The sequence below is a fragment of the Zonotrichia leucophrys genome, chromosome 19 (genome assembly GCF_028769735.1).
Source record: "Zonotrichia leucophrys gambelii isolate GWCS_2022_RI chromosome 19, RI_Zleu_2.0, whole genome shotgun sequence".
NCBI lineage: Eukaryota > Metazoa > Chordata > Aves > Passeriformes > Passerellidae > Zonotrichia > Zonotrichia leucophrys.
Genome location: NC_088188.1, coordinates 8,269,325 through 8,294,081, shown reverse-complemented (window position 1 = coordinate 8,294,081; position 24,757 = coordinate 8,269,325). Strand labels below are relative to the sequence as shown.

The window sequence follows — 24,757 nt, the reverse complement described above, 5'->3', positions numbered from 1 at the left end:
TGTGCTAGAGGCAGCATTAGGGATGACAGAACCAAATGGGCCCCAACAGATCTGAACTTGTTCTTTGTTAATGAATTCAAGATATTGTAGCTTATACTTAAAGAGTCTTTCAACAAAGCCAAAGGAATTGGTACATGGAGTTCTGTGTTGAAACCTGAGGAACTAAAGGAATCACAAGTTGGACAAATTACTTATTTTATTATCAGCAACACAAAAGTATGCTTGGCACTTTTGTGAAGAGCCAGGAGTAACATTTGGCTTTTATTATGTAATAGACTTAATACCTACAAAAGAACTGATCTGCCTCACTCTAATTTACACTTGGTTCTGGAATTAAATTGTGTTAAAAGGTGGCTGTTATCAAAGTTTACACTTTAGACTAAAATTTTCAATTGGAGTGAACAACTCAGTGCTGCTCTGTCAGTAAAACACACAGAACACATGCAGAGTTCCTCCTCAAAAAGAAGCCTCCAAAATGAATCAAACATATCTTAGCAATGTTTATAATATTTTAATTAATAATACAGGTCTAAATGCATTTAAAATTCTATCTGTGGGAAGAATAGAGTGTACTGGTAAGCATTCATGTTATAAGAGATATTCAATAGGGACCCAAACACCTTCCAGCAAGATGTGAATGAGAAACCAGAACAGCAATCTGTCTGGAGAAATGTACACTCCAAGAATAGCATTCTGGTGAAAGACCACCCCAATTTGTGTTTTTAAAGTGTCACTCCCCCACACATCCTAAAAAAATATAGGACAGTCTTCCCACAAGTGGGATTGAAGTCATTCCCTGACTGAGGCAGGAATGAAATGCCCAGAGGGGTTTGTTACTGTCAGCACCCACAGCCACTGGCATGAACAGAGCCCTCTCTGGGAGGCTCTGGGGGACAAAAGCAAACATGTTCCTCTGGTTACCAATTCAAACACATCAAATGCCAGCAATAACTACCTAAGAGAAACTGGCAACTACTGATCCAGCAATATTTCCAAGATACTAAACATAAAAACCAACAAGTGAGACAGCACAGAGGAAACTACAAAGCACATGGAGCAACCCTGATTTACCACATCTGTACCAGCAACATCACACATTAGAAAACATGAAATGATTGATTCTATACCTCCATTAAAGTTTCCTCAGGCAATTCAGGAGCTTCAAAAGTGATAAATCCCTCTAGGCTGGGAGGGGATGTGCCATAGGGGATGTACTTCAGACTGGGAGCTGCCTCAGCCCCCGGGGGAGAGGAGCCCATGTAAATGCCAGGAGGAGAGCCCATGTACACACGGCCACTGGTGGAGCACAGGGACCCTCCAGAGCTGTTGGATCCCACTGCAAGAAAAATAACACACAAATTCAGTCTGATCCAGCCCTGGGGCTGGGGGTGACAGCGAGGGACACAGGAGGAGCCAGCACAGAGACCCCATGGAGTCTCTCCTCACTATCCTGCATGGCCCTGCAGGGAGTGCAGAGGGTGAAATATAACAACAGTGACAATTCCTAAAGCTCTGGATTCATGGCTGACAAGGACTGCACTGCCCACCTGAACCCTTCACCCTGAGCTCTTTGATATTTGACATTTGGATCTTGCCAAACTGCAGGCAGCTCCCACCCATGGTGTGCTGCTTCTGGGACAAAGCATGGCAGCAGGCAAAAATCAGAATTCTGACTTTGCCTCTCCACCTTTGCCACAGAGATCACACTCCCAGTGAGGGAGTAAAGCTGTGTACACAGGAGGTTACTCACTGCTGGATTGTAAATCTGTGCCTCTGACTCTCTTTGGGGGAAAAAGGCAGAAACCATCTGTATTAATCTCTACTTTCCAGGGTAGCTATCAAGCCCCAGAATTAGACAAGCCCAAGTGCTGCCTTTGAGAACTGTCCACACAAATGCCAGGAAAGCCTTACCTGAGGTGGTTCTGGTTCTGAGCACCATGTGGGTGCAGGTGGGAGGGGTGGCACTGCTTGGAGGGGACCCCACAGTGAACATGACAGCCCGAGAACTCGCCCCACTCGCCATGGATGGAGTTGCCATTGCAATTCCATAGGCTCCTGCTGGAGCTGGGAGAGAACATTTCAGCAAGTCAGTCCTTATTCCATGTAATCACACCAAGAAGTAATTACATGCAGCAAATTGGAGCACTGCAACACAATGTGCTTTGATGCAGATCCAAGCCCTGGACTAAGTTAGAAGTTCTCACAGGAAATAAAAGAAGCTGAGTGGACAGTCTTGGTGAGACACAGACAGTCAAGGTGCACTTAATGTACATTTTTACTTTCAATACCTCAGTGTTCTACTCTCACCCAGAAAAGAGCAACAGAGACTCCCTGAGAGCTGAAGATTTCAGTTTTGCAGCAAAGGATAAAGCAGAAAAATTCTAAAGGCAGATTGTGCCAGGTCTGGAGGCTAAAGACCAGCCCTGTGTGCAGAGCTCCTTCCACCTGCTCAGAAGGGAGAACTTCTGGTGGTGGCAAGGGACAAACTCAGGGAGGAGGAGAAAAAACCCAACCAAACACCCAGAGTTACATAAATTTGCTTTCATATGAAATCAAGGTGGAAAATGAAAAGCCACAAATGCTAAATTAAAAATAAAACCAAACCAGAAAATCCCAAACCCCTCCAGCCAGCACAGGCAGTCAGATATTTCTGTGTTTAGCACAGAAATGAGTATTTTCCTGTCTCACTTATTTTTAAAGCTATGCTAAAGAAATGGAACAGATCCCCTTAAACATTAAAAAAAGCCTTCTGTGCTGAGGCTAAAAATTGTCAGAACCAATCCTGCCAGCTGGAAGCAGAGCTGTGATCCAGCTGGCATTCCATAAAAACCCAGGCACAGGGAAACAGCTTGGATTCATCACTCTGATCCTCACCTGTATCCATTGGCCTCTCTGTGTTGAGGCTGTCTGTGCTGCCTTGGTACAACTGGCCCCCAAGGGTGGTTTTTACCTGTTGATCTGACAACTTCCCAGTACTAACAGACCTGGACAGGAAAACACAAATTCCCAAAAAAAAAAGGTTATTCAGGAATATCATCCAACTTGCAACTAAGGATAACTAAGATTCTTGGTATTTACTACAGAGAATTTTTCAACAAGTATTGAAATTTTGCTTGTTACCATGGATCTTCTAAAATAGAGCAAACCATAAAAATAAAGAGACCTTTTCCTCTTGAAAAATTTATATTGCAAATTTTGCCATAGATATTTTCAAGGAAAAATTCTACAGGCTTTACAGAGGCAATGAAATTCCAGATTCAGCTAATCAAAACAAAAGGGAACTAGACAGCAACACAAAGTGCTCCAGGAAGTCTCTGCTATATTTATAGCCAGTACAAAATGTTTCTGTTGCTCACACCAAACCTCAGCATCCCCTCACAGCTTTTTCACCCTCTGAGAGTTGCTGTGTGCAGTTCAGCTGCCCAGGGATGCAAAGTTTCTCCTAAAGCAAATGGGAGAGCTCTAAAATATCATTTTAACAGAGAGTTTTGGCGATATATCTTGTATAAACACCTCATTTACTCAAAGCTATCTTTTCCTCTTTCAAAATTCAGCCTGAAATTTGATGAATGCTCTGTTCCTGGCAGTGCCTACCTGCCAAAGGTGGTTTTGCTGTGCTGCTCTCCTGCCTGTTTGTCAGCTGCCTGGCTGGAGTGGAAGTGGCTGAAGTCCCTTGGCTCAGTGAGATCTTTAGGCTGCAGCGGCGTTTCAGCCAAGCCCTGGCGGTTTGCCAGAGCCAGCAAGTTGGAGGATGCTTGAGTTTTAGGGATTTTAAAAGGAGCTGTTGCCTTTAAGAATCAAAAGCAAGAAAACACACAAAAAAAATCAAAGTGAGAGCCCTGAAATATTCTTGTTTTCAGGCAGTGTGTGGCTGGGGATTGGAAATGGAACAAACCTTGGTGGGAGAGCCGATGATGGTGGGCAGGGGGGTTTTGAAGAGCCAGTCTGAGCTCCTGGGAGAGGATCCCATGTGCTTGGTGGGGGATGTCCCCAGGCTGCCTGGCCTGCTTGGCTGTGGAGAATGACTGTACCCATAGCCAGCATAGGATGGGCAAACTGGGTCTGAATGCTGCTTTCTGAGCTTCTGCTTGTTCTGGTAGATATCTGTGAGAGTAGGAGCACTCTGCAACCTGGCTCCCATCAGAAGGGACTGTGGGGACTGAGATGGTGGCACAGGAGAACCTGTGGAGATAAACAAAAAGGTAAAATTCTACTTGCAGCGCTTGCAAAATATATTGATAAAGCTCAAAATTCCAGAGAACAACATTAAACTGCAAATATTGAGATGTGTTTGATCATTAGCTCACTAGACAGCAAGGAGAATGGATTTGGCCCATGGATTATTTGAACTATTGCTACACCACACTGATGAGACCTCCAAGCTGCCAAATGGGCACAATTTCAGGCTGACAGCTGTTCTGGCAGCTGCACAACATCTGGCAACCTGCACCAAGACAAATAAAGTGGTTGGATTCAGCAGGAATGGCACAACCAGCACTGAAACCCAAAGCTGAATAGAGGTTCTCAAGGCCTGGAATGATTTTCTTGCAAACAAGAGTGTGAATGGGACATTGCATGTTAATGACTTGTTTTGTGTGCAATGGCTTCATTTACAGACAAAGGCAGCTCATGCTCCTGCAAGAAAACCAGGAACTAAAAAGAACCAAATTATTCAGATGGAACAGTTTGGGGACATGACTTTGAGCAGTTGTTTACTTTTTAGTCTGTCAGAGTGAATCTTGTTTCAAAGCTGACAGAGGAAGTCCACACTTAGGTACGAGTGCAGCTTCTCCTAAAGCAAATGGGAGAGCTCTAAGTTATCATTTAAACAGAGAGCTTTGGGGAAATAACTGTATTTATCAACACCTCACCTACTTAAAGATGACTCTCCTCTTTCAAAATGAGGCCTGAAATTTGATGAAATGTTCTGTTCCTCGTGTATGTTTTTATGTCTCATGATAAGGAACTGTGCAAGTTACAAACAACACATCACACTTCAGCATTGTGGCCACAGCTTCCCAGAGAAAATGCCTGCCTGCAACCTCCAAGAACTGACACTGAAGTGAGGTTCACTCATGTTTTAAGGAAAAAAAAAAGAAAGAGGGAAAAACTGAACCATACAACTTGAGGTTTTTTAAAGCTGGCCACGAGAATCTTCTGAAATGCTTCATTTAATAAATGTCTGCTCAAAAAAACCACCCCAAACTTCTTGCAGTTTGCTCAGTAAAGTGCCCAGCTGTTACAACACATCTTTCAGCCTTCTTAAGTCCATGTTTTTGCTAGTTGGATTTTGAATATGAGCTACTTCATCTTGATTTCATTCCCCTCCATTAGGCAGCATGTTTCAGAACACTCTGTCTGCCTGCAGCTCCAGCAGAGGGATCAAGTCTATTTCTCATTAATTTTCCAGCCAAGAATGTGCTTGCCTGAAATCCCTCTGCTTGTCTGTCTCACAGCACTGGGAAGTCTTCACCTGTAGTTTTAGATCAGTCTGAAATCTCACTGGTTACTGTTCCAGTGTTGTTGGCACCCCAGGGAAAGCTCCTGAATTAAAAGTGTGTCCTCTGCTGCCACTGGCAGCAAGAACAGCTCAATTAGTTCAGGAGCTCCATTACGAAAGACATCTTCAGTCCTTAGAAAAATCTCAGTTCAGATGACCTCACCTCACCCAAAGCAAAAAACTGCTTCCCACAGCCATTAAAATGCTGAGAGACAGACTTGCTGCAATTTGTGGTATTGTACAAACAAAAATACCACTGCAGTCATTTCAAATTAAGAAGTGAAACTAAGAAGGAAAAAAAAAAGAATGCAGAAAACATATGAAGAATGAAACATTAAAACCCCTGCCAGCCACAAAAACACTGCTGTGGTGTGTTGCAAGTTAGTTTGATACTGGCAAAAGGCACTAAACCAACAGCCTGACAAAACTCTATCCAAAGTAAAGTTGCAACAAGAAAAGCAAACACGGTGCTTTGTATTCTCTTCACCCACACCCCTTCTCACTTTATAAGACACCATTTTATATCTAAGGATTCACTCATTCCTTTTGTTGAGCCAGCCAAAGGCACAGCAATTATCAAGGCAATTTTTGAGACACATCATAGAAGTTATTCCATATGGATGAAACCATTCCCAGACATGTCTACTGAAAGAAGTGAAGGTTCCACCATGCCCAGATGGTTTTGGACAAGTGTTTAAACAGGAGAAAAACTCACAATGCAGTTTCATTATCACATCACAGAAAGTCAAAATAAAAAGTGTAACTGGTAGTTTAGCTAGAGAAGAAAATGCACCCAAAATGTGCACAGAGCAGAAGAACAAGTTGCTGAATTGCATTTTCTTACACCAAACCCTTCTGGCATTACAGTGCAATCCCATCTTTAACAGTCTCAGAACATCTTCAAGTCCTATTTCTTCTTGATCTTCTTTTTTTTGCCTGCTGGCATGCCATGATGATTTATGACTTGCAAAGCTTGCTGACTGCTTAGCAACAGCAACATCAGATCCCAACGATTTCCCAAGGGAATGACGAAAACGTGTTGCACGCTGTGCACTGGCAGCTCTGCCTCCCTTTCTGAGAACTGGCATGACAGAGCTGGTCTATCAAAACCAGATTCTCAGAAGCATGTTACTACCATTCATTATAAACCAGCCCTGGTTAAGGACAGTTTCATCACAGTTGTTTTTCCATCTTGAGAAGAAGAAATTTCAGTCGCTGTCTTATTGTGTAGGGAATTAGTTATGGGTAAAGGTGTCACCAGGCCACAAATGGGCTGTTTCCACAAAAACTCAGTGTCTCCTATTAACCCATTCTACTGTGTGTTGGCTCTCCCACCCCTTCACAAAATGCTCTAGAAGCTCTACCAAAATAATGCAGATTGCACTGTCCAATATTACAGTGACTTTAGACGGTCACTGTGGTGAGAGAAGGACGAGAATTTTGTTTCTTGATCAGAAGGCTTGATTTATTGATATAAGATATATAATACATTATAACTACACTAAAAAGAATAAGAAGAGAAGTTGCAGAGGCTGCTAAGCTAAGAATAGAATAGAAGGAATGAATAACAAAGTTCTGTGTGCAGGGAATCTGTCCCTGAGCTGCTCCTGTGATTGGCCTTTAATGGTACACATGGAAGATGAGCCAATCACAGGGGCACCTGCTACATTTCACAGCAGCTGATAACAATTGTTTACATTCTTCTTCTGGGGTTCTGTTTTCTAGAAGATGGACAAATGTGAAAGAAAAGATTTCTATGAAAAAATGTTTGCGACAGTCCAAAGTCACTCACCTGAGAAGTTTCTACTCCTTGATTCGTGTCCTTGGAGTTGTCCACAACAGCAGTGCCCAAGCTGCTCAGGTATGGTTCCAACTATGCAAACAAAACCAAAATGTGGATTTACACTTTCTACTTCACTTACAAAGCTAAAACAATTCACAACCTAGTTAGTTTACTTCTGTGAGCCATTTAACAGAAATTATTTCTGCACACATGACCTGGCTGGGCAGGTTGTGATTTAAGATTAATCTCAAGCAAGAATCAGAGTTCTGAACGACTGCAGATAAAGCTTTACAAATTGCTGAGCATTTCTGTGCTTACCTAGTGGTGAAGGAGAGTATGGTCTGGAAGATCCTGTGGACAGCCTGCGCCCCACGGCCTGGGCAGGGTCAGCTGGCACAGGAGAGCACGAGCCCATCTTCATGAAGCCCATGGGGCTGGTGTTGGAGCGCCTCACCACCCCGGCCCTGCAGGGAAAACAGGGCTCACACACACTCTGCTCTCCTTGAGACAAGCTCCAGAATCCCCCTGAGGAGTCTGATCACTTAAAGGAAATGCTGCTGTTTCAGCTAAGAAGTTAAGCTTTCCATAATGACAATAATCAAGGTTTAATTCCCTTTGTTACCACATTTTTAAATGTTGAATGCCATAATAGTCTGTTAACTGGAAAACACTAAAACAGACTTCCTTTAGTTGGTCATCAATTTCTTTTATTTCCCAACCAAGTATGTGGCCACATTTCTCTTCACAGAAAAAAGCAAAGCACAACTACCCAAAGATTTTCTGGGATTCACATTCTCTGAACCTCAGAGAAAGAAAAAAACAATTCTTCTCTCATTTACTGCTGCTGTGTTTTGGAACGAGCAGAATGCATTGAGAAAGATGATTTACCTGAAAGAATTTGCTTGATTGGATTCTGGTGTGAGTGTTTTGATTCATTAACCAATTGAATCCATGTGTGTGTGTCAGGACTGTCAGCTGACAGTCACAAGATTCTAGGCAGTTGAGTTCTTGTGCAGATTCAGTGTAATATAGTATAATACAGAATAATATAGTACAATAAAGTAATTAATGATATCTGATATCCATAGAGTCAGATGCATCATTTTCTCCCCTTTGTCAGGGGTGCACTGCTTTTACAATACAAGTATTGCTTAAATTCCCATTTTTTAAGCAGCAAAGATTCTCATAAAATTTTCATATTGTGTCTGGAATACAGATAACTGAAAACAGATTATTTAAGGGAAAGTCATTTCCCTGCATGTAGCAGCTATAATCAAATCAGGGATCCTGGAAAAAATGTGTAAGAAACCCTGGGTTTTGTTTTTGTAAAGATCTCCAGAGTTCTGAGTAGTCTATTTATGAGTCTTTGACCTTCACCAGCCTGATCTTGTAGAGCACAAGGCAGAGAATAAGCCTGGCTCACTAGAGCTCTGTAATGAGACAAGCTGGTTAACTGGCATGCCAAAAATTGTTCCCTTGATATTCTACAGAACAAAGCATTCATCTCATCACTACATGTGTGAAAACAAACCAGAACTTATTACTGACATTTCAGTTCATGATGTAATGCCATGCAATACACAAAGAGCAGCAAAAAAAGCAAGACTTCATCTTTTTACCTTCTTGGGCTGCATTTTGAGTGAAAGAACAAGCTCAATTTGTTTTCATGAAATATTTCAATTGCCCATCCAACAATCTTGAGATTGTGAAGGGCTTTTATTTGTTATCATCGAAACGTCTCTTTAGCGCAGGAAAAAAATGACATTAACAAGAAAGCAGAGACATCTTCCAGGGTACAAACACCAACCAGAGCCAAGAGAAAGGAGCTGAAAAGCCCATCCTCACCTGGGTGAGCCGTGGGGGTTGGCCACGGGGCTGGCAGTGGACGAGAGGTGCTGCTCTATGCGCTGGTAGTTGCGCAGCTGGGTGGGAACCGGGATCGGCGCCGTCTCGCTGCGGGGGGACACGGAAGGCTGACAGTGCCTGGAGATGGAAGGTGTGGAGACAGGAGATGGAAACAGGAGATGAATACAGGCAGGCAGGTCTCACTCTGTCAGAATTGTACTGTAGGGATTTGGAGGAAATCTAGGAAGCAGGTAAATGAATTTCTGCTGTGCTCCCTGCTGAGGTCTCTGCTTGTCCTAACGCGGCTCCAACGCTGCACGGAGGAGGATCAGGAACTGTTCAGCTCTCCCTGCCTTCCCTGCTCTGCCTGGGATCACACAGAGCTGGGATTTAGCCCTTGGTCACACATCACTGAGATCTCCAGATCCCTCTGACTCCCTGCCAAGCCGCCCTGCTGTGTTTACCACACTTGAAAATAGTGTTCTAGGAAAACCCAGGGACAGGAAGTTCAGAGCAGGGCTGGAATGTGGACAAAAGCCACCAAAGCACAGGCAGAGATATCCCCAGAGACATCATGAACTTGCAGCAGGAAAACATGTTATGTAATGTAAGATCCAAGCCCTGGCAGGGGGAGCCAAACCACACACCTGAACATTAATCCACAGATTGCAAGCGCAGATTGCCCAAGTTCAGCTGGAGTGTCAGTGACCTGCCTCAGGGTGGTTCCTGACAAAGGACTCAAACAACCACTGCTTGTAATCAGTAACCAACACTTTTAAAGGAAAACAGAATTCAACTGAAAGAATTTCAAACAAATGGGCTGTGTAGAAGATAATAATTTTGCTATCTGGTCCTTTATTGACCATGTCTTTAAAGAAAGATTACAAATTCCTAGAAGAAATGTGAAAAAAAATTCCCTAGAAGACAGGCAGTTACAAGACTCACTGCCTGGCTCCAGCTGAACAGAAATCTGGGGTTTTTTACTGTAATTGTCCTATTCTCTTTGCTACCACTTAGAATGAAATATTACTTCCTAATAGGCACAGAACTTCCTTAGCAAAAGAAATTAAGTTGGTCCTGCTGTTGCCACCCAGTTTCTGGATCCCACAGAGTAATTTGGAAGTTGGCTGTGGACACAGAGTCAGCAGAAAGCCTGAAAACCTCCAGGCAGGGAGAAGGACTCCCATGTGGAAAGCACAGGAAGGCTGTGGGCAGCCTGCCATGACTACACAGCACACTCAGGGAGCACAGGGAGCCTCTCCCCAGGAGAGGGAAGCAGATGTTACTCAAACTGTGGCACTGACACTCAGGAGACCACGAAGGCACATCAGCTTTTAAAGAACTCAGCACAGAAAATGCCTTTCCCTGCTCTCACACAGCTCTGCAGGTAAATCCAGGCAGCTCCTGAGCTGTGAGCTGACAGAGCAGCAGAGCTGGTGAGTGGGTGCAGAGGCACAGCCCCATCAGGGCTCCCCAGCTCAGGCCAGGCTGATGTGGTTTGTTACCAGTCAGAGAAAATGCAACACAGATGTGTGCAGAGCTGCATGCAAATCTTGTTTCTCTGAGATCCAGAGGATAAAACTGATAATAAACCACAGCAGAGTGAACCACCTCCACCTAAACTGCCCATTCTGGCTGGAGACTGACTGTGAAGACACACAGCAGAAAGCAGCATAACTATGGGCAAAATTAATTCAGTTTCATCAGTTAATCAGAAAGATTCACTGTTTCACAGGGCATAACCTTTTGTAAAACACCAAAAAAACAAAGTGAAACAACCTACAAACAATGAACGAACATTTGCCAGGAAATAAAAAACCAAACCCCAAACCAAAACCAGAATCTTTTAGAATATCAGACACACACTCTGCTTTCTTCAGACCATGCCCCATGCAGCCCCAAATGCAGTTAATGAATTAACTCAGCCAGTAATTAAACTATTATAGTACAGAGTGTGAACAGTAATCACCTGTTTCTAATCACATGAACATTTAGTTCTTAGTAATGTACAGATAACACAACTGGCACATTTTCATAACATTTCTAACTCTAAAAACCCTGCCTGACACAACTTTAAAAAGGAAAGAACAGTGTATTTATACAACATTGCAGATGGGTCTCTACAGGCAAAGCATCCCCATTATCTGCCCTTAAACATAAACCATGAGGCTAAAAGCTGTATTGACAGCCCCTGTCAGCACATTTCCCCAACTGCACAAAGATCAGCACAAAGTAACAAACTTTTCTTGTGACAAGCATTTCTAAACAAATAATGCTGACTTGCAGCCCTCTAGCACTGGCACAAGCCAAAAATGCACCCAACATAATAGCTGTATTCCCCAGTTAGCCACTCATCCTCTTTGTGTTTGTACTGAAAACATCATGAAATTCATCACTTGAACAAATTCTGCTTAGATATTCCATGAGTAGTTAAATACCACAACTAATCTTTATATTTTCCAAAGTAACACAGGAAAGATTTCAGGCCCCACTGATGAAAATCAGTTCTATTTTAAGGCAGCAGAAACTGAACCCTACAGCCATGAGGAAGAAAGGGGCCTAATTACCAGTCCTGCTGATGGAAAACCTGCAATACATGTTTAGCTCCTTCATGTGACTTTGGCATCTCGTGAGACACAACCATGAAATTCACAATAATCACTTGCACACAGCCACACCCAGTGACCAGACAAACCAAGGCAGCCACGAGACACAAACCCACTGCAATCTGGGCTTTCAAAGTTCCTCTTCCCTCACAACCACTTCGTAAAATGTATCTGCAGTCAACATCTTTACTCTCTCCATGAAGGTTGTGCTGTGCTTCCCAACACCAAAAAAGACAAGGCTGTTATGTCCCTAAATTTCTGGTTTTAAACAGCTCAAAATTTAAACAAAGAATGCTCTCAACTCCTTAAGGAAATCTTTTGGGGGTGCACCAGAGAAGCCACGAAGGGTAGAGAGCCTGGAGAAAAGAAGTCTTGCTTCTATTTTAGTCCAGTTTCACAATTAAAAAAAGAAGTAAATAAAGCCAAAAGCAGAGAATCTAAGGCCACATCACACACCTGTTGGCTGTACCAGAGGCAGCACTTCGAGAAGAGGCTGTGGATGGTTTCTGTACAGTTCCTGAGCTTCCAGAAATAGTTAATGGTGACTGCCTGTGGAAACAAAAAACCACTGTCAAAAGACAGGTTCTCACACCAGAGAAACTCCACTTGGCAGCAAAACTTCCTGAATTCAAGCTGTTTAAGATACTCAAATTGAATTCTTGTTTATCTTTCAGAAAGTCCACAGAGCTATGACAACCCAAAAGCCCAGAACCCCCTTGTGCAGCTGCAGCACCAATTTTAGAAGAGGAGGTTTCTTTTGGAAGAAGCTCAGCACACCTACCCTCCACACATCAAGAACTCACTGGAAGCCCTCCTGCCAGCTGCTCCCAAAGGCATATCATCTGCAGGAGGAACACATGGAAAACCCACATCAGCAAGCAGAATCAGAAAAAAAATCAGACCTTCCATATTGCTGTCATAGAGAAAAACATTTCTGTGAATATATGAAAACTTCCCACAAAAGGTTTTGTGTAGGAAAATATCTCAAATGTGGCCCCCAACAAAAATGGAACTGGGGAAGGAAGCTCTTTACAAAATTATTTTTATATTATAAATATAAATATTATATTTATAATATTTATATATAAATATATTATATATATAATTTTTATATATAAATATAAAAATTATATTGTTTGTTTGTGGGTTGTTGCCATATCATAATTTTGAAATAAACTCCACTGGGTAGGAGCACAAGGTATCAGCACTGGGCTGTTTACAACAGTGGATGGCAGAAACCCTTCAGGGCAGTCATTTAGTCAAATATTTACCACAACTGGTGGCATCATCCAGAAATCAGCTGACTTTGTGCAATTCAGGTTGGGACCATGTCATAAATGAGCCACATCCAAGTTTCTCCTTTCTATAAGCCCAGGGTGATGTTTTACCTTTCATGTTAGAAGTGTTTTATGTTTACCCACATCTGTTATTTAAAGCTCTAGAGCATGAGCTATAAATGTTCAGTGAGTCTGGAGGAAACAAAGAACTCCAAGAGAATCTTTGGGTCTTTCATCAGCAGTTGTTTACAACTGAATCTCTTCTTCTACTGCCAAGCCCCACTGTTTTCCATGACTTTAACCCACCCCTATTTGGCTGCTCAATGAAGATAAAAATGTCCCAGATAGAAATGCAGTACCCAAGAGTTTCCTTCCAAAGAGGAATCAAACTACATAAATTAATTTTAATTTGAATTTTGACACATTTAGAGCACAGACAGCCAAAGAACAACAGGAGGTAGAAGTGTGTTATGAATGAAAATTGAGTTGAGATGTAAAAATAAGAAAATTTCTTACATGAATGGTCTGAAGAGATATTGTGTGGGACAAGAACAAAGTCATCTGTGTCACAAGAGGAGTTCTTGCTACTGGTACTGGCAGAGTCTTTAGAGACTTGAAGATAGTTAGGAGGGCCCAGTGGAGGGGAAGACAAATTTTCTTCTTGAATGTGCTGCATGTCTGGCAGAGACTGGAGGGGGGTGGTGGGAAGAAGAAAAAAGTTACAAAAACCCACTGTAAATCCAGTGATTCACAAAGCAGAAATGCTTTTGAACTATGACATTTCAAATACTGGAGAACTCTGTAGTGTCAGTTTAGACAGTTCTATACTGATCAGGCTGTGAGTTTAAACAATTGGGGTTTATTCAATTATTCCTGGTGATGCAGATGTACCTGCTCCAAATGTCACATAGAATTGAAGTCACTGGTTTGTAATAAGGGGCCTTAGCCAAAAGGGCCAATTCAAAATTTATCTGTAAATCTGTAACAGTCATTACATTGCAAACCATATTAAAATATCTAAAGATTTGCTGCTCTAGCATTTGATATTTGTATGGGGTTTTTTTTACCTTAAGCAAAAAGAACAACAAAACCCCTACAAGATACAACACAAGGAACAAGAGAGCACCAAAGTGTTAATGGCATTTAAGGAAAAGACAGGGGTGTTCATTGCTCTTTGCTCCTAAACATGACACTTTACAGTGTTCAAGTATTAAAAGATTTTAAAAATTCATGAATTCTTGGCTAAACATTACAGAAAATATTTTCTGGAGATTGTTGTGTAACACAGAACTTACTGGAGGAGAAGCAAAGCGACAAGGAGAGCTACCACAGGAACTGCCAGAGACTGAGCCTGGGTATGTGGGCACTGGTACAGGACAAGCTAGAAGAGAAAAACCCAGAGGGGGGGAAAAAAAAAGTGAGTAAGACTTCAAAAGGCTGAATTTCAAACAAATTTCCTCACTGCTTCTCATTCATAAGCCCTTACACAGCTTATAAGAACAGCACATCCTCAATCACACGAGGGTATTTCAGTTCAGTGCAAACGTCAAAAGAACAAGTAAATAAGTATCACATTTCACTCTGGCATAATACAAGAAAGGATTCAACACTCAGGCTCACAACAACAGGCAGGCTGAGGAAAATGTCTCATAAACACTTAGTGTGATATTTGGCAGATCTTTCTCCCTCCCAGCCTGCAACATTCATCATTCACACAAATAAGTGAAAAAAAAAAAAAAATCAAAATTCCAACTAACTACTTACATTTTTTCACTGTTGAAATGTGATCCAGGAAAGGGTGGTTGAAAAATGCTTCTGTAGAACAAGAAACAACCAGCATTGTGAGTAGATGTACAAATGACAGAATTTACAGGCTGTAATGCAGATGGTGATAAATGGTTGCATTCCCAGAATCAACACTGCAGAGCCAGAGGGTGAAGAGCTTATAAAAGATTAAAGCTGTCTATGGTATGTGCTGCTATAGAGTTTGGAAAGGAAACAAGAATCAATTTAATAACTTCAAACATCAGTCAGCAAGGCAAATCAGACTGAATCACTGGAAGAAATCTTGTGACTGCACTTAAAGCCATGTACACAAGAAACCTCCCTACACTGCTGAGGAAATTATGTTTTCTGTGGTGGTAATTCAGTTTTAGTCTGCTCTTCAAAACAAGGAGCATTTTTCACACCAGACACTGAAAGTATTTTCAGCTCTGCCTTTCCCAAGGATTGACATTTCTTTTTGAAGCCATTAAAGCTACACCTTAGGTGGCAAAAAAGAAAATCACAGTAGAGCCATTCTCCTTTCCACTTCCCAACAGCAGAACACAACAATTCATGGCATAAAGCAGAATTAGACACCACTTCTTTAAAAATTTCCTCAGTGAACTCACTGTTGTTCCATTAGAAATATTTTGCTTTTGTTGTAAATGGATATGCTGAGGCACTTTTAATTGAGCATAACCAGTTGGCCACTAAGTTCCATGGAAAGTTTTGTTCTGCAAGGAGCAGTGTTCAGCTGGTTCAGGGAATTTGAGGGTTGGTGGGAGCCAGCTGCTGAGCTGGGTGAACGTTAATGTCCTAACACTGGAGGAAAAACAATGCTGTGCCTCAGACATAAGCAAATAACAAGAAAAAAAAAAAGAGAAAGAATCTGAGGCCTGGAGTTATGTCCCTTCCTTCAGCAACACTTTGCCCATGACCTGATAAGGGAAGGAATCCAGCTGCAACGCCTGAACAATGCAATTCTTCACTTACACACAGGGATCAGGTGCTCTCCAGCTTTGGTCCAACACCTGCTGCTCTACTTCATATTGCTGGAAGCTCAACAACATTTCCAGGGCTATTTTTACTTTAACAACAGGGCTCTGCTAGAAACCCTCCCTTTCACTCCCTTTGCTAAGCACATTCCAGAGCAGCCCCTTTGAGGCCCTTGAAGTGGCTCAGCCAAGGAAAACACGACTTTCAGCACTGCCACTCTGCTTTCTATTTTTCTTTCGAAGCACAAACGCTTTCTCCCACCACCACAAGTGATACAGTGAATTTCCCATGTTTGAAAAAACTGTAGGGATCAGCACACCCAGAGTGGAATCAATTACTCACAGTCCATGTTTGTGAGGTATTATTTCTCCTACATGGAGAGATTTATATACTGACCAATATAATTTGTGACATTTTACCCAATTATTGTGAGCTTTTTCCAGATCTGAACTAAAATTTTAAGATTAACATTTCCTGGCAGCTATGATAAAACTGCATTAACAAGTAGTGCTATAAAATTTAAATAAGCAGCATGAATATCATGACATACAAGATGCAGCTAAGAAGAATTAATCAAGATACTGTTCAATAATGTTTTTCCAAAGGGGGTTCTTCCAGTACATGGAAATCAGAAATGTTTGCTCCTATTCTGGTGGTAAAACAGCAGTTAAAGTAACAGAAATAAGACAGCAGTTAAAGTAACAGAAATAAAGAAATCAGAAATGTTTGCTCCCAGTCTGATGGTAAAACACCAGTTAAAGTAACAGAAATAAAGAAATCAGAAATGTTTGCTCCTATTCTGGTGCTAAAACAGCAGTCAAAGTAACAGAAATAAAGAAATCAGAAATGTTTCCTCCCAGGCTGATGCTAAAACATCACTTAAAGTAACAGAAATAAGATTTCAACATGAAATTTAAGGTATAGCAGTAAATCCTTGAAGGAAAGGGCACAAATGAAAGAATTAAAGTGATTTATATTTCACTACTCAAAACCAAAGTGATTTATGTGCATCACTTAATACTGACAGTAGTTATCCAGTGATTTGTTTTAGCTACTCTGCTTTCTTTATGAAAACAGAGAAAAAAAAAACCACTTCACTTCTCATGTAATTGGTTGTGGACAAAAGGTCAAGATAATTTTTCTGGTCACATGAATACAACTAACAAGGAAAGTCAAAAGAGCAAGAGAAAGGAAAAAAGAAATACATACCAAAGTCCATTCTGTCCTTTTGGTTTCTCTGGAGCAAACCCAAGAGCAGGTCAGCCAGGTAAGCTGATGTTTCCCTGGGAATGCTGCACACAAGAGGAAGTAAAACATGCATTAAATGTAATGCATGCATTGAATAATGCATAGCACATTGAATTTCAGGAAAGCAGCATTCTGCCACACCCCTAAGTCATCACTATCTGTGCTTTACAGCCTCAGTCCATTTAGTTTCAGCTGGGTACAAAGCAAGGTGCAACATGATTCACAGGTATCACACTACATCCTTGCAAAGATAGCAACAGCAAATATTTTTATGAATCCCAGGCACTCCCCAAGATGAAAAAGTGTTCAATCAACAAGTGTAAGTGACAGGAAAGGCCATGGTGACATACCTAGGAATCAAATTCCTGTTCTTTTCATAAAACATTCTCAAATCTTGAGGACTATTGGCCTGTCAAATAAAAATGTACATTAATTAAAGCTCGGTTTCATGGAGGAAATGGCTTTTGTTCCTAAGCACACATACACAAAAAGGAGACTTTTGCATATGGGCATTAAAGGAGAAAACACCAGGCAGAGCACTGAGGCTCCTTATTTATGTATTTCCTCTGGATTGAACACACTCATCATGCACACTAAGCACAAACAACTTCTCCCTTGGCATTCCCAAGCCTGTGCAGCCCCAACACTCAGACATCACTTGCTTCTGCTTTCCTGACCAGAAGCAAGAGCCCCAGGAGTGTCCTTCACACTGAGAAGGGGGAAAAGGAAAGGAATTACCTGAAAAGGTGGTTTTCCAACAAGACACTGATAAATCACAGTTCCTATGCTCCACAGGTCTGCTTTAGCATCATAGTGTTGAGACATAATCACTTCAGGGGCCTGGAAAGAACAGCAAATTCTCAGAAGAGGAAACAACAACAGGAAAGCCACAGCAATACAAATCTACTGTCAGAGCAGTATTAACTGAGACCACTTCACTGTAAGAGAAAATTAACATTTTCATGTGCATCACATGCCTTGAGAGCTACCAGCTCCATCTAAAATGAAAGCTGAGTTTCAAAATCACAAAGAAATTTGAAATGCTGATGTTCTGAAGAAAGCATCCAGCATTTGGCATGCCTGGCAAGAAGAGGGACATGTTATTTACTTGGCTTCTGCAGTTCTTCTCCTGGACAAAGAACCACTAAGAAATGATTGATGTCTCTCTGATTATAACAATCATGGTCTCCAAATCCCAAGGAAATAAAAAAAAGGTAGTAAAACCATGGAAAGGGGAACTGCACTCTGTCCCTGATCCTTGTAAAGCAACACGAGGCATTTGCCAATCTGCAAGCAGTCAATTATTTTGTTTTGGCAGGAGAATGTTTGAGACAAGCAAGAAAATGTGAAATATCCCTTACCATGTACATAGGGGAACCACAGAGAGTTGCAGCCATCATGTTGCTGTGCAGATAACGAGCAAACCCAAAGTCAGCTGTGTAAAGAACAACCTTGGTCAATGAAGAGAAAGATCATTTTCAAATTTTTACAGTCTAGAAATCACCTGTCTCTGACTGAAATCTGCTACAATTAACAGAAAGATTAAAAAAAATACAGGTTTAATATCTAGCCAGCTACATGGAATACTAGAATCCTTGTCATGCTGAAAGAATAATGGATTATCTTTCAAATGAGCAAGCCAAGAAGCAGCAGTGACATCATTTACACAAACTGCTGCTCAGGCACCTCCCCAGCTGCAGAACAGCCTGTCTGGCATCAGCAGGAAAGGATTAAAGTCACTGGCTAAATATAAATGGCTCATTAAGAGTGATGAATATACAATCTGCCTGCAGTGAAATCACATCAGGTACAAGCTGAAGAAGTCAAGTTTCAGGTGCCTGAATTTTCCATGCAGGTAAAAGCATCAGAAGCTATCAAGTAAGGACAGCAAGGAAGAAGTTTGATCTCCCCTGTGCAGTTTTTGAGCAAAAGCACAGGAATGAACTTGTTTAAAACAAAGCAGCTTAAAATAGACACTTAACAGATAACAAGGAGTGATTAAAACTCCTGAAGTGGCCTCTGCAGAGGAGTTTGGTAGTATCATGAATATTTGACATCTCTCCCCTGTTACCAGGCCAAACCTCCCTTCTGCCATGCCAAAACCAGGTCATAACCTTCATTTCTAAACCTCTCAAATCACCCTTAGGAGGATCTACCACTACAAAAGAAAACAGCTGGAAATGCATTTGGAGTCTTGCATACACAGAGTTTTGAAATGGGTTAAAGGCTACTCCAAGTTTCAAAAGTTAGATTTATACATAATTAAAATAGTTCAGTACTAGAAACATCAGCTAAATAGATTTGTCCTGCAGATTTAATCAAACAGGTCTTTATGATTCAATCCTTTTTCATCCTGAGAGCACAGCACAGCATGAAGCTCATCATTCTTGACTTGCTGTCTGATTTGCATCAATTGAACACACTCCACATGCAGGACTTGAACTGGAGAGCCATTTCTGAGGGGGGAAACAGCCCAGGAGTGCTGTGGGATCTCAGCACCTCAGGACTGAGGTGTCACCGAGAGCACCCTTGGGGGGCTCGGGAGTCCTGGAATGTTCCAGAAGTGTCTGGTGGCTGGACTTTGATCCTACACAGGAGACGACACCTGTATGAGGACAGGAGGGTTTCACCGGGGTGAATGGTGAAGGGATTAGTTAATTAGAGAGTGAAACACAGGGTTTAGGATTTCTGTACAGGGGGGTTTAGAGAAGTAAGATGGAGGAATTGGGGTGTGTCCTGCCCTTCTTCTTCTTCTTTTTCCTCCATCTTCTGTGGTGATGGTGGCACTTTGGGATTGGTCATTACTAAAAGTGCACTGGGCAATAAGGGTGAAAGGTATTGGGGGAAAATGATAAATATTGTACACGTAACTTTGGGTATAAAGATAGGAGGGCAGCACAGTGTGCTCATGGCTGGCTGCTGAGCAGAGCTCTGTCAGGCCGAGAGAAAATCTTTTAGATAAACAATTAATAAACACCGAGACCGAGAAAAGAACTGAAGCCTCTTCTGTTCCTTTGAAACGCGGCTGCCCCAAGGCCACCCCGGGCCTTTCCAGGCCATCCAAACAGCCGAAAACCGGACAGAGAGCAGATTTCCCTCGCACAGAGGGAGCTGTACCTATTTTGATGCGGATGCCGCTGACGCTGGATTTGCGGCGGCTGGCGTAGGACAGCAGGATGTTCTGGGGCTTCAGGTCCCTGTGGATGATGCCTTTGCTGTGCAGGATCCTCATGGCTGCTGCAATCTGCTGCAGGAACACCCGGATGGTGTCCTCACTCAGAGTCCCCTTAGCTGCCAGTGACACACACAGGAGCAGGGGGGAGAATAAATACCAATAACTTCAGCTAAAAGCAATCAACTTCATGGTGATCAGCTGCAAACATAGTGAGTTATAATCTAATCATCATGAATTACAATCCAGTCTCCTGTGTTTTTCTACAAATGTAAATATTTTCAACAATATTGACATCACCATAGTTTTACAGCAGCTACAGAACTCTAAATAATCTGTTTTTCCAGTGGTTTATTCAACTCGGTAGCATCGTAATTATAAAACTTCTCAATTGCCATTAAATCTCAAATTAAATCTCATTAAGTCTCAAGCTGTGTCAAGGGAAATTTAGGTTGGATATTGGGAAAAAGTTTTTCACAGAAAGGGTGATAAAGTTCTGGAATGTTCTGCCCAGGGAGTGTGGAGTCCCCACCCCTGGGTGTGTTCAACAAAGCCTGGACTGGCACTGGGTGCCAGGGTTTGGGTGAGGTCTTGGGGCTGGGTTGGACTCCATGATCTTTAAGGTCTCTTCCAACCCAGTAATTCTTTGAAATCCTAAACTTTGAAATAAAAAAGGCAAAGGAAGCAAGAAAATAAAAGAACTTCACATTAAGTATAACCAAAAATCATTGTTCTTTATGGAGATGCTGAGAACCACTCTGCTCCGAAATTTCATCCATGACAAAACTTATTTTGAAAGGAAAAAAAATGAGATGTACTTTCAAAAGTCTCTTCTGAAGGTATTACCTCATTCTGCAGCCCAAAAAAAGCACCGAACACAGGAGCTGGATTTCACTGTCTGAGTCTTTCCAAAGGTTTTAATGGCAAGTGAATTAGGCTTTTAATACACACAGTTACCATAACAATAGCTGTGCATAAAAAGATTCCTTCAACAGGCTGACATACAAGGGCAAGTAGAAGATTTTCATCATGAAAAATGTGAAGATTAACATCTCTGCTCAAAATTTTGGTTGGAATAAGAATCCATTTGTCATGATTTAGAAATTCTGTCCTCACTTTGGGCAGAGCCATGGAAAATCTCTCCTAAGCCAGCACTGCCTCTTTTTCAGAGCATTATTATATAATTAAATCAGTGGTTTTAAGTTCTCATCTTGGAAAAGAAAAACAGGTGGAATCAAAACACTGGGAACAACCCCCAAAATGTAGTTTTAGAAATAGAAACCCACACATCTTTTCAGCATGCTGCTGATGGTTAACTACAGCTTCTCCCTCATTGACAAATAAGGGAATGTAACATTCAGCTGTGGCAAAAAATAAAAAAGCATTTTCTGTCTGTGAATTACCACATTCATTTACCCACATTTAAAGCACAAGCCAAAAAATCCCACAGAAACACCAATGGATGTGAGGAAGACAGAAAATAAACACATAAAGCAAAATAATAGGGAAATACAGGAATCAATTACCTTGTAAGTAATCTGCCAAGTCCCCACCATTGCAGTACTGTTAAAAAAAACAAAGGGTTTTATTTAAAATATTTAAAATACAAGCACTAAAACACCTGCTACATCATTGCTACTGTGTAATTGTTAATGAAAATTAGATCCCTTTCAGCTGTTTGCCTTAAAATTTTGTCAATTATTTGTAATTAATAATTTGATTTCCACCCTTTATCAATACTTACAGTATAACATGAAACTGAATAATTTATGAAACAAACAGTGCTGATAAATTTAATGGGGCATAGGAAATTCATCATTTACTTTTCAAAAGAGTTTGTTTTAGCAAGCCATGGTTATTTGCAGCTGTGCAAAGGAACAGTTTTGTCTAGAAGTCTTTAAAACAACCAGAAACATACATGTTAACACATACCTCCATGACCAAAAAGACAGAATTGGGCATTTCCTAAAAGAGAAGAAAAATGATTTAAGAATGTGAGAATACAAAGTGCATTAACCAAATGCAACATGGGATTTTCCCATCACTGAGACACCTTAAAGTCACTGATTCAGAGCATAGCAAAAGTGTAGATTTTCCACTATGAGATATTTTACATTTCCAATCATATTTTCATATGCAAAACCATAAAACCAGCAGGCAATACTTCCATGCAGTGCTCCCTTGGCAGCAGCAATCCCTGCCCTGCTCCTCAGGGCTCTGTCCATCCTCCTCACATTTTCCAGAGCATTCACCTCCCATGACCTCCCTGCAACCTGAATTCCCTCTCTTGGAACTGGGGAAAAGTTCCTGAAAGGCAGATTGCCCAACTTCTACTGTAAATTACCTACACCCTTCACAAATGCAGTTACAAAAATAAATCCCTGCTTAAAGCTGACTGTAACAAAAACATTCATCCTGTTTCCAAATATTTATTTTGTGTGAGGGAAGAAAGGCCTGATCTGTCTGTGCTAATAATCAACATTGTTTTCCACAGTCTCCTGCATGAGACACTTCTGTTGGTCCTACAAAATTGAAGATTCTGAGAGTTTTTATAAAGCAAAAGTATTTTTTCCTCTCTCTGAGCTGATTAATATTGAAAGGAAAGAACACAAAGAGAACTGGAAGGAAACTAAAGGAAGTGTACAGTAAACAGGATGATGCTTTTAGTTACACAGTGTGTTACCTCCCTTTCCCTTTAAAAATAAACTTAAACAAGGGCTGACAGATTGAGGGAAAATATGGTTTTTTAAGGCAGTTGAAGGAAAAAAAGTGAGATGGCACCAGACAAGGGCAGGCACAGGCCCCAGTGGGAAGTGGGGCTGCAGACAGTCTGACTCAATCCTGCTGAAGTGTCACCAGGAAGGCAAAAGGGACAGCAAAATTGCACAGCAAAACAAATGCTGTGAACTCAGGCACCTTCCCCTGTGCTTGCACTGCCACTTCAGCAGATGCTCCATTTGACCACTCTGGCAAGAATTGCCACCAGGGTGCCATTGGCAAGGGCTCACTTATGTTAGAAAGCTTGAAAAAGAGAAATAAAAGCAAAAATAGGCCTGGGCTAGAGAAACCAATGACCCCTAAACACAGCCCATCACAGACACCGACACCCAGGCAACTCCAAATAACAGAAATAATTACAGTTCAAGATGAACTGGATGGTTTGAGGTTAATTCAAGGCTGTATTAGCCTGCTTCACTTTTGGGAAGAATTTAGTCACTCATGTCTGTGTTACAGAAATGCATCTGAGGTTCTTTCCAGCCCAAAACATCAAGTACATTTTGCAGATTTGTTTACATTTGGAAATTAGCTTCGAAGAAAGCAAGTTTCTAGGAATATGAGTCAAATCTGTTGGGAATGGCAGGCAAACTCCAAGCAATATAGAATATTAAAGCAGCAGCAGATCACATTTCAGGAAGCCTCAATTGTTCAATGCTTCTGCAATAGCTGTGGCCAACATGAACCATAATTTACATTCCTACAAACACCTCAAAACCTCAGTGCATACAGCAAAGCAAAAAAAAAACCCATTAGTAATTACTTGCTTTGCAAATTACTGGAAATATATAATTGTTCCTTTCTTCATTGTTCCTTTGCAACAACACCTTCCAAGACAGAAGCTGTCTTTTAGGAATCTGAGATCCCAATTTATCAAATTGAAAATTCTGCCAAGTGAGGATCACTTCACTTAAAGGATAGCTGTGATGTGGAGCAGAAGAACCCAGCTAAAGGAACTCCATTCTCCAGTGACAAGAAAGCAGCTCAGCTCCTGGATTTCCAGCCCAGCTTTGCAATGCCAGGAATCACAAAGATGTTCCACAGTGTCAGAGCCTCCAGTGCACAAAGCAGCAGCTCAGGGCAGCAGGTAATGCTCAGCTCATGACTGACATTTATTACATTTATTCATCACAGAACTGAGAGGATGTGTGTGCTGGATTCCCTTGGAAACAAAGTCCTCTCAATGAACTGCTCTCTTCAGAAACACTGAGCTGATGATTTGCCCTGTTGTACCAGCCTTCACCTGTTTGGAAGGTAATTGCTGCAGATCATACTGGATTGCCCTCAAAGAGAATCACTCCTTTTTAAAAAATTATGTTCTTGATGAAAAATAACAAATCAAGTCACCAAGTAAAGTCCCAGTAAGAAGTAGAGCATGATTCCTTAATGTAGCTTAGAAAATCCTTTTTTAATGAATCAGCAGAGCAGATTAGAGATTTCACAAAGACATTTTCCCAGACTCAAAAGTCCTCTCCAGCTCATAGTGAGGAAGTAATGGCTTGCACAGAACTGATACCAACCTCCCCAACCACAACTTGTCCCAAGTTGAACTCACAAACACTTTTCAATATCCCACCAACACAAGCTTTACTTCAAAACAGCTGAACTTGTTCAACCCTTCAGATCTGCTCAAATTTTGCCTTCCAGTTCTTGGCCAGCCTGACTGGGAATGTGATCTCCATTTGGGGAATAATTCAGAGCAGACAAGACAGTTCTGGAGATATATTTTGCCCTTCTAAATGATTTTGCTGAACAACAAAGCTCTCCCTATCAGCATTCCCCAGACTGGTG

At 41.5% G+C, this 24,757-nt stretch overlaps 1 protein-coding gene across 1 annotated transcript in view; it reads right to left on the bottom strand.

Moving 5' to 3' along the window:
* Nucleotides 1-24,757, bottom strand: part of ULK2 (unc-51 like autophagy activating kinase 2) — a 38,064-nt gene that overhangs the window by 4,495 nt on the left and 8,812 nt on the right. Inside the window, exons 4-23 of the mRNA XM_064729603.1 lie at nt 22,124-22,156; nt 21,718-21,754; nt 20,137-20,310; nt 18,381-18,454; nt 17,758-17,859; nt 17,370-17,428; nt 16,981-17,063; nt 14,776-14,826; nt 14,307-14,392; nt 13,528-13,699; nt 12,516-12,576; nt 12,191-12,283; nt 9,129-9,266; nt 7,602-7,747; nt 7,293-7,373; nt 3,896-4,182; nt 3,595-3,788; nt 2,875-2,984; nt 1,912-2,064; nt 1,128-1,336 (exon numbers count right to left, since the gene is read on the bottom strand). Coding sequence (XP_064585673.1) covers nt 1,128-1,336; nt 1,912-2,064; nt 2,875-2,984; nt 3,595-3,788; nt 3,896-4,182; nt 7,293-7,373; nt 7,602-7,747; nt 9,129-9,266; nt 12,191-12,283; nt 12,516-12,576; nt 13,528-13,699; nt 14,307-14,392; nt 14,776-14,826; nt 16,981-17,063; nt 17,370-17,428; nt 17,758-17,859; nt 18,381-18,454; nt 20,137-20,310; nt 21,718-21,754; nt 22,124-22,156 — 2,343 coding nt within the window. The remainder of the gene's footprint in view (nt 1-1,127; nt 1,337-1,911; nt 2,065-2,874; nt 2,985-3,594; nt 3,789-3,895; nt 4,183-7,292; nt 7,374-7,601; nt 7,748-9,128; nt 9,267-12,190; nt 12,284-12,515; nt 12,577-13,527; nt 13,700-14,306; nt 14,393-14,775; nt 14,827-16,980; nt 17,064-17,369; nt 17,429-17,757; nt 17,860-18,380; nt 18,455-20,136; nt 20,311-21,717; nt 21,755-22,123; nt 22,157-24,757) is intronic.